The 10,120-nt window shown below is 49.4% G+C and overlaps 1 protein-coding gene across 3 annotated transcripts in view; it reads left to right on the forward strand.

The window, feature by feature from the left end:
• Nucleotides 1-5,691: 5,691 nt before the first annotated feature.
• The window catches only part of PLEKHA1 (pleckstrin homology domain containing A1), a 28,194-nt gene continuing 23,765 nt past the window's right edge, over nt 5,692-10,120 (forward strand). For all 3 annotated transcript variants that reach the window (XM_006757956.2, XM_006757957.2, XM_006757958.2), the window contains exon 1: nt 5,692-5,872. In XM_006757956.2, coding sequence (XP_006758019.1) covers nt 5,732-5,872 — 141 coding nt within the window. In that variant the 5' untranslated portion in view covers nt 5,692-5,731. The remainder of the gene's footprint in view (nt 5,873-10,120) is intronic.

Here is a 10,120-nt window from a genome sequence, read left to right on the forward strand (position 1 = left end):
TTTTTTGATATTTGCAACCATAGTAAAACAAAGACTTATATTTTTGACATTTATTTTATATATTTAAATGCCATTTAACAAAGAAAAATGAACCAAAAAAATGAGTTTGCGTGTCACCTCTGACACGTGTGTCATAGGTTCGCCATCGCTATCCTGGTTCATGTGTTGATGCTCAACCACTGAGCCACGCTGGTCAGGCATTAATTTTTGTTTTTATTTAAATACCTCTGTCATTTAAGAATGGGAAAGGCCCTGGTCAGTGTTGCTAAGTGGTTAGAGCTATGGGCCACACACCAGAGGGTCACAGGTTTGATTCCTGGTCAAGGGCAGGTACCCTTGTGGTTGCAGGTTCGATCCCAAACCACTATAGGGGCCTGTGCAGGAGGCAACCAATCGTTGTGTCTCTCTCATATGTTCCTCTCTCACTCTCTCCCCCCTTCCCTCCTCCTCTCTCCTTCTTTCTTCCTCTCCCTCCCTCTCACCCTCATTTACTCTCTCTAAAAAAATCAATGGAAAAAATACCCTAGGGTGAGGGTTAGCAACAACAACAAAGAATGGGGAAGATAGATGGTTTTCTGAATAGAATGTAGTGATTATTCAGATGTGACCATAGTTACTCCTACTCTGTTTTACTGATAGAAACTTTCAGGTGTTGGAGCAGTCACTGCCTCAGCTGTGAGCGGAGGTCACCCACCAGCACCAGTTCCCCTGTTGAGCCTTTGCTCTTGGGAATGTGAGAATTCGCTGTCACCTCTCAAGGTGCCTCCTCTCATTCAGGTCTCCAGTGAGACAATACAGTGACTTCGGTAGGAGGTAAATATTAAAGTGAGTTTTTTAGTTCTTTTGACCATTTGTAAGGACGCACATTTGGAAATTGTAGTATCAGAAGCAGATTCTTCAGGCAGATAGGTTGGTAGCTGTAGATGCTTTTCTATAATGCTTCATTATTTTTAGGAACATAAAAAATAGGGGATGTTTTTAAAACTCAGAATTCCTGTTGATAGTTGTTCCAGCCACAGGACTCTGTTGTGCTTATGAGTGACGGTAAGCCTTTGAGCTCTAGGTAATACTTGTCCTAGTAGCTCCGTGTGATGAGACTGGATGGTCTTGTGATTCCTGGACGATATTTCCGCAAACACGCCTGCTGTGTATTTGGTGAGCCTTTGGATTGGACGCAGTGCTTGGATCAGGAAGAGAGTGTTTGGGGGGCTTTATAGCATAAGCTTTTCTGAGCTGGAATTTCTGTTGAATGTAAAAGAAAATCAGTCATTTAGGATCTTCTTAAATATGTGAATAAGTCTGCGAGTCTTGAGTATTTTTTCCTACGAGGTATCCTTATCTGCTGCGTCAGTCTGGTAGGTGTGCCCTCCAGCAGTTGTGGTTGTTCCCCTTTATGTGGCTTAGACTTGGTGAGGGGGACCCTGGAGCCTGGGCTCCGGATTCCGCGGGCCCTCTTCCCAAGAAAGGACGGCCACAGGCACTGAGGTGGGAATGCAGAATGATACAGCAACATGGGAATACAGTTTGGCAGATTCTTATAAAGTTACTAGAGGCTGGGTGCATGAAAATTCATGCACTGGAGGGGGGTCCCTCAGCCTGGCTTGCCCCCTCTCACAGTCTGGGGCAGGAGGCAACCCTGCGATCAGGGGAAGGCGATGCCGCATCACACCTCTGCTGCAGCCACTGCCGGCAGCGCAAGGCTCAGCCGGCCCTGGTTACCTGAGCCTCGGGCTGGCCCTGGGCAGCTGGGTGCTGAGGGGACTGGGGGACTCCGGAGGTAGAGGGAGCTCAGCAGGTGGAGGGTGGAGGGAGGGGGTGACTTTAAGGGTAATTCCTTACTTACTGACCTGTTTGTCTCTCTGCTGGGAATTCAGGCTCCAGGAGAGCAGGGGTTTGCTTTTCTGTTTACTACTGCTTTTCTAATGCCTAAAACAGCTGCTGGTACACGGAAGGCACTCAGTAACAATTTGTTGAATGAAGTATTAAGAAACCCATAATTACTGCAACTAATCTGAATGTTTAATTTTCCAAATACAAACTTGCATCTTCCTCATCAGACAAGAAATCATCCAGCAGACTTACCTGACTGGTTTGTTTAGATGACGAAGGAAAAAGGTTCAGACACTCTCTATTTCACTGGATTTCTATCATTTTTAGTTAAGTTAGTATGAGGCAAGAATAGATAAAATTACATGATTAAAACCTCCCCAATATTTACCCTTCAGCATTACTTATGCTCTAACATATGATTAGATAATACAATTAGCGATAAATTAACAAAGTCGTAGTTAATACTTCATCAGTCAGGAACCAGGAAGTAAGCCAAAAAATGAAAACAAAAGTCAGAGACAGAAAAGAAAAAGAAAGGAAAGACGTTCTGCAGAGTGAGACCTGGTTAGGCCCTCAGGACCCTGCTATCTGTTAACTAGATGTTGGGTGAGACCATCCTTATTCTCCCAAGCTGCTGACAAACACACAGCTGAGCATGTATGGACTTCGGGATCAAACCTCTGGGGAGCACACACGGACACCCCCACAGACCTCAGGGCTCCAGCACCCTGACCAACGCCTCACCATCGTCCCACACCATACACGCAGCTGACAGACAGAGGAGGCACTGAGAAGTCCTCCAAGTGTTCGGGGAGAGCACAGGGAGCAGAGGGGTGCTCACCCCAAACAGGCAGGGGACACCCAAGAGCATCATGGTTCACGGGGGGGGAGAAGGGCTACAAGGGGAGCCTGCGTAGAAAGGTGGGGCCAGGAAGGGGGCCGATGTGGGCACCTGCAGGCCACTGTCTGGTGTCACAAGGAAGTGCAGGAGGCACCCGACTGGGGCCATCTTGCTGGTATGAACAAAATCTGGCTGCACAGGGAAAGATCCCCAACCCACCTCAGCCATGCACCCAGGAGCCGGGGAGGACAGAGGGGACAGGGCCCGGGCAGGGAGTGCAGGCAGCAGTGTCAGGCCTGGGAGGGGAGTGTGGGCAGCAGTGTCAGGCCCAGGCCCAGGAGGGGGTGCGGGCAGCAGTGTCAGGCCCGGGACGCTGGGCAAGGGCCCTCGCTGTACAGTCTCACCAAAGGGGAAGGGAGACGGGGAGAGAAACATCGATGAGAATCATTGATCGGCTGCCTCCTGCATACCCCCTACTGGGGATCAAGACCGAAACCCAGGCATGTGCCCTGACTGGAATGGAACCGTGACCTGGTTCATAGGTTGGCGCTCAGCCACGGAGCCACCACGACCAGGCCAAAGAGCTTTAATACTCCCTGGTCAGAAACGCTGCCCTTGCACTGCTGCTTCTGACCAGTCCCCATCCCAGAGATCCCAGAAGAGGGCCGAGAGGGCCCTACCCCAGGGCGCACCACCACCCCACCCCGTCCAAGGACTTCCTGCAGCAAGTGGCCCAGCCCTGGGGTCAGTGAGGGAGGAGAACAGCGTAATACTGCATAGGAGACTGAAGGCTTAGACTGAGTTAGGTGGAACTGGAGCTCTTAATGGCTGTACATGTTGAAAGGCTATCGTTTGCCCATGATGTCTGAGGAGGGAGCGAGGGGAAGGGCATCCTACAAATCACAGTGAGAAGCAGTGGAAGGTAGAAAAGACTGTGTGTGTGTTCTCAATAGCCCGGCGACAGGCGGGGCAGCATCACTGCCCTGGCAGGAGGGACACCTGTCCCGGGGAGAGCTGCTTCCACGTCCCTGTACGTCAGTGTACGCGAGAGTGGTCATTCGTTCATGCTGGTCAGCAGTTGGCATTGCCAGGTTTTATGTTTGTTTGTCTTTACGGTTTTTTTTTGTTTTAGCCATTCTAGTAGGTATGTAGTGGCATCTTATGGTGTTTCTTTGCAGTTCTTCCTGATTAATGTGCTTATTTACCATATATAGATTTCTTTGTTGGCTTGTCTTCGTATTTTTTGCCCATTTTTCTATTTTGTTGGTTGTCTTATTATTGAATTATAATAATTCTCTGCCTGTTCTTGGATATCGGTTATTTGATATAAGTGTACTGAATGTTTTCTCCCATCTGTGTCTTGTCTTTGGATTCCTTATTTATTTATTTTTTCTTCCTTTTCCTTTCGATTTCTTAATGGTTTCCTTCAAAGAGAAGTTCTTAATTTTAACTCAGTCCAGTATATTAACCATTACCTGGCCAGGTTCCCGCACATGATCGGAGGAGGCTGGCTACCACACAGGGCCCTGAAGACGTGCTCCTGGGTGTTTCTTAGAAGCAAGTGCTCCTGCTACAGCCTTCACGTGAGAGCCCTGACCCATCACGAGCTCATTTCCTTCCACACAGAGAGCGGATCGTTTCAGCGCCATTCGTGGAAAGACCGTCCTTCCCCCATGGAACTGCCTTGGCATCTTTGTTGAAAATCGGTTGACAGCAGAGGAGTGGTTCTGTTTCTGGGTGCTCCTCTGTTTTATTGATTTGGTAGAGCTGTCTCCTCACCAGCCCTACCCTGTCTTTATTGCTGTGGCTTTATTGCAAATCTTGAAATCAAGTAGTGCAAGTCTGTTCGTCCTGACGGAGTTCTCGCTGAGTTAACCCTTCCTCGAGCCTGTAAACGAAGAGCCGGTTAGACAAATCCATTCTGCGGCCGAGAGAGTGCTGGGCACGCAGGCGCCAGGCACAGCAGGAGGGACCCTCGCTTGTTTCTGGAGAGAATGACCGCCAGCACTGTCTGTAACCCCAGTCCTGGTTTTAACGTCAGTCCGCACGGTAACAACGTCAGCACTTCAGACCACGATGCGCTGTCGCCGACGTCGCCTTCAGTCTGCAGCCTCTCTCCTACATTCCCTGTCGACGTCGTTTTGCTGAAGAAACGGGGCTCTTTGTCCTGGTCGCTCCCAGTGTGGCTTGGTGACTGAATCACTCTGTCCCTCATTGGGTTCCTCTGTGCCTGTATTTCTGTCGATCAGCAGTTGGAATGGGGGGGGGGGGTCTAGAGACCTGGTGGAAGGCCCAGGGAACAGCTTCTTTTGGTGACAGTAGGTTCACCTCAGTGGTGATGGTGCGTTCCATCGGGAGGCGCGGAGTGCCTGCTTCTCTCTCTTCGTGATGGTCGCTGGCTTTGTTTTGGTTCATTTTAGTTTTAAGAGTTGAAAAGGTTTTGGAGAGACCGGGTGGTGTCGAGATTAAGTACAAGCTGCAGAGTCCAAGGATCTGGGTCCTGTTTTGATCCGTTTCCTACAAGTTCTCTCATCTTGGAAAGTCGCTTCCCTCCTCAGTGTTAAGTTTCTTGTCTGAAATGGGAAAGATGGTGCTACCTGGAGTCATTTTGAGGATTAAATGAGAAAGTGCATGGGAAAGAATCGAGAGCCTAGCATACAGTCAGTGGCAGTGGAAGCTACTATTGTTTTGTCTATTTAAAAATACTCTGGAGCGGTCTGAAAGGTAGGCTCTCTTGATTTGTAAGTGAGGAATGGAAGTTTGGGCAGCTGGTTCTGGGGTCCACTTGGGTTTGTTTAGGGAAAAGTAAGCACATTATTCAAGTGAGGGGCACAGCCTCCTCTGTCCTCGTCAGTGTGAGCCGTTGCCCTTGGTAACCACCCACACTCCCTGATTTCAAAGGGACTTCTGCCCGGGCTTTGTATGTGTTCCCCTTGACCGCTCCCACCTGTGCTGGAAGTGGGTTGAACAAATCACCCCATAGCACCCGTTATCCTCCAAGTCCACTGGGGAATCCTCACCCTGGTGTTTTGTCTTACAGGGTGATGTTCAGGCCCAGAAATGCCTTACGTGGATCGTCAGAATCGCATCTGTGGTTTCCTAGACATCGAAGAAAATGAGAACAGTGGTAAATTTCTCCGAAGGTACTTCATACTGGACACCAGAGAAGATAGTTTTGTATGGTACATGGATAACCCACAGGTTTGTAAAATCCAAAGCATGCCCGAGTTTTCATTGTTAAAGTGTTTGACATTCTGTGATGTTGGGATTTGTCTTCCAAAGCAGTATGTCTTTCTAAACAGTATGTTTGGATTTATTTCTACTGGGACATTCTCTCTGCCCTGCCCCCAGCGCTTGCTGTCTTCTTTGAATTTCAAAAGATGAAACTAAACTCATTTGATTAAAATGTATGCATCACATGTGCTTTTCCTCCCTGGGAGAGAAACACTAGCTCTGGTAGAAAATGTAAGATCCTTTAGATTAGCGGTCGCCAACTTTTCGGACCTCACGGACCACCAGTGTCCGCGCACCCCCGGTTGGCAAATGCTGCTCCAAAGGTTTCCTTAAACCAGCGGTTGCCAACCTTTCGGACCTCGCGGACCACGGGTTGGCGACCGCTGCCTTAGATGTGAGCTGCTGTCTCTAAGGGGAGACAGTCTTTTGGAAATACGCTGCGCAAACTACTGACACTCGTGCACGGATGTAGGCCTTTCATCGTGTCGCGTGAGAACTGGAGTGTCAGCTCGCGCGGTGCCGTTCGTGGTGGAAATCCACTCTGTTTGCTGGTGTCTGTGAGTCACGAGGGCAGCTGTTGTGAACTGCAGACCAGAGGCCTGGATTAGCGATCACCAGCTGAGCCATCTTTTATCTTCTCTGAGACTCTTCGTTAATTGAGATGCACGTGGCTAGGAAGCGTGTGCAGAGCAAGAGATGAGCCCCTAGCAAACTTGTGAGCTGCTCTGGTCAGTGGGCTTGGTGCCGGCGAGGAGCCTGCAGCCAGGAGAGCAGGGCCGGAGGAGGGGCTGCACTGCACCGACGCAGTGAGATACAGGGGCACACGCTCATGCATTTGTCTGTGCGCATACAGAATTTGAGTGTCGGGGGCCTTGGCATTAATTCAACCTCCTTAATGCAACCTTCCCGTTGTTTGGACTGCATTTTGCTAGGAAGTGCATGTTCTGTCTGAGGCGGCTTTCATTGCTCTTCGTTCTGTGAGCCTTGATCCAGTGCCTGTGTCTTCTCTCCACTACGCCTCCCTTTGCCCTTTGACTCTCCATTAAGTGCAGACCTTTGTCCTCACGCGGCCTGTCAGGCTTCGGAGGATAGTTCGTAATTTCGTTCTGATGATACTGTTGGAGCGCAGGCTGTGGGTGAGACTTGTTTTTGCTGGGAACTGTCTTTTCTCTCCTTATTCTTAGGAGCTTACTGACCCCCAGGTTGACCGCCTCACCTCTGGGTGTAGCCAGCTGTCCTGGGTGGTGGTGACCTGGCTGTGCAGCCACACGAGTCACACCTGTGTTGACCTGACCAGAGGCCGTGGCAGGCGCACAGGGCAGCGCAAGTCAGACGCCCATCCTGACCTTTGTTTTAACGTGAAGCTGATTCCTCCCTTTTATGGCCCCGCCTTTTTCTGTGGCACAGGCCCCTCCCAAACTCCTTTCCTCAGCCGGGGTGGAAGCACCTGGAAGTCCCCTGGCACCTTCTCAGGGCCGCGTGCCGGGGCCCTGCCTGGTCCCCTCATCCCGCGAGCGGTGCGCACTTGTCGCCCCACAGGACCCGGCTGACTCACAGACGGTTTCTCCTGGGCTTTATGTTCAAGTCCTGGATGGTTTTGAGTCTTCAGCTGTCACAGTTCTGCTCCTCAGAACCCCTCCCATTATCAGTACGTGCCCCTGACACGGAGCTGAAAGACCGTAGGCCCAGAGTAGGGCATGTTTATTACAGGGAGGGAAGCAAACTTGGCATGGAGAGGAGGGCTGTGGCTCCAGCCAGCAGAGGGAGGGAAGCCTTCCTGGAGGCGGTGACCTGAGAACTTGGCCTGGAGCCACAGCCGATTCTGGCCCAGAGGCGGGCGGTGGTGGGGTGGTGGCAGCGGTGGCGGCGGTGCTCGGAGGACAGCCCCGCGGCGAATCAGACAGCCCACGGCCTGGCTGGAGCAGCGAGGGTGCATGTTCAAGTTTGCACTCAGCCAGATTTCTGTGGTGTAGTTAACACATTGGTTTTTTCGAATGTAGTGCAGAATTTTAAACCTGTCCTTTTCCTCAGTTCCCAGTAAATGTATCTCTTCGTTTCAGCGGAAGGGAAGCTTTCACAGCCTTGGCTCTGCCGGCCATCGTGTCAGCCATCAGTGCCAGCGTCGTGCCACTTTTACATGTGTTAGCAAAGACTTACATCTTTCGTGTAACTTTGGTACAGTGTGCTGAGAGTTACCTTAGAGTGAACCATAGGAAGTTGCCAACGCTCCAATATTTTCTTGCACTAAAATGGCAATTTCATATGATTCATCCTAGTTGCTTATGGCTACAGTGCAGTAACATTTTATACTGACCACCATAACCCTAATAATGAAAGCACATTAGTTTGGCTCACCTGTTCTTAGGGAGCCATTTTTCCTGTTTTGTTTTCTTTATCACTAGTCTTTGATTTAAAAAACCCCTTCTGGTATATTCTTTGGGATCAGCTGGGGGTGTCCTGTTTGTGGAGGGCGGGGATAGTGGTGGGGAATACAGTAACGGAGTAGCTGTATAGGAAGGGAATTCGGAGAAACCTGAAAGAGTATTTTGGCAAAAAGCCTGCAGGAACGCCTAGAACAAATGGCTTACTTTGCTTTTTATCTTAAATGTCATGTCCATTATCATCTCTTGTTCATCGTCCAGCAACATCTTTTGAAACCCACGCTTTTCCCGTTGAACTTGGCAGCAGCCGTGCCGGCCCATAGGTGCTGGGTGCCTGGCATGCCTCTCGTCCCAGCTGCTTCTGTTTCCTTGTGCTGTGCCAATCGGTGACCCCGATTCATGCAGCCCCTATGTAGCTTCTCACTCCTCCTCACACAGGCTGAGAGCTGCGCCATCTGGTTAGGTGAGAGGCGTGTGGAGGACTGACAGAACATGATCGCTTTTGAAGGGAAGGGAGCAGTGTTTGACAAAAGTCACTTTGGCCCTAACCAGTTTGGCGCAGTGGATAGAGCGTTGGCCTGTGGACTGAAGGGGCCTGGGTTTGATCCAGTCAAGGACACATGCCGGGTTGTGGGCTCGATCTCCAGTAGGGGGTGTGCAGGAGGCAGTCGATCCATGGTTCTCTCTCATCATTGATGTTTCTCTCTCTCCCTCTCCCTTCCTCTCTGAAATCAATAAAAACATATTTTTTAAAAAGTCAATTGGTAGTAATTAGGAGGGCCTGAAGACATTTTAACACTAATTCCCTTATACCAAATTTAAAAAGCAAAACCCTCTAAATGTAAACCATTTTGTATAAGAACACAACCACTTAAAGTTACACACTAAAAATTGTAATTTCATGTCCATATTTATTGGTGGTTTGTATTTGGAAGCCTGTCATTGCATACGGTTTACAGCAGAACGGAATGCAGTTTTACGTGACATGGGAGTGAAAGCTGAAAAAAGACCATCCCCGTCCGCAACACCAAGCTCATGTCTGGGAAGCTGGTCTGGGAGGTGCTGCTGCTCCCATGCACTTAGCTTCCCAGGGAGCGTGAGGGGCCTGAGAAACGCACTTCCTGCTCACGCCTGAGAACGAGCCCCAAGGCTTTCAATGCACATTGTTATAAAGACGGTGAAAAAGATGATCTTGCTTAATCTGCAGTGGAGGACACTTTAAAAATCAAGATTGTTTTAATTTTCCTTTTGAAATATTCCATCAGTCTTTTATATATTTCTCTCCAGCTTCCTTTATCTGGTTTTCTTACCTGTATGTTCCTCTGCTGTAATGTCTGGTTTATTATTTTGCAGGATGTATTAATTAAAGCACAATTTTGATCACAGAACTGCTCACACGCTTTCTTTAATGGTTTCAAATTCTTGCCAGTTGTGAACTCCGTGGTCTTTGCTTTTCGGTCAGGTCCGCTGGGAAGGTCCTCCGCTCAGGCTCTCCAGCCCGTTTTCTGCAGCCCCGAGGGCCCTGTCCTTCAGCCCCTGTCCCTGTCAGGCCGCGCTTCCGGGCGTCCATCCGCACTGGGGCTCTGTTCTCTCCTGGAAGAGTCTCTCTCTTGCTCTTGTGTTTCAGCTTTTTCCTTCAAATGTCGTTTCTCCCTGCGGAGTCTTTCCCGATAGCCTTGGCCCGAAGATATTCTCTCTCTTTCAAGACATAAATCACATTCCAGACTTGTTAGGGGAGGAATAAAAATATTTTGTGTGAAAGTATCATATGTACATTCCCTGGCATGGCTTAAAGAATATCAATTCATAACTTAAATTTTTTTTTTTTACATTT

Source organism: Myotis davidii, unplaced genomic scaffold (assembly GCF_000327345.1).
Source record: "Myotis davidii unplaced genomic scaffold, ASM32734v1 scaffold1055, whole genome shotgun sequence".
In the NCBI taxonomy this organism is placed as follows: domain Eukaryota; kingdom Metazoa; phylum Chordata; class Mammalia; order Chiroptera; family Vespertilionidae; genus Myotis; species Myotis davidii.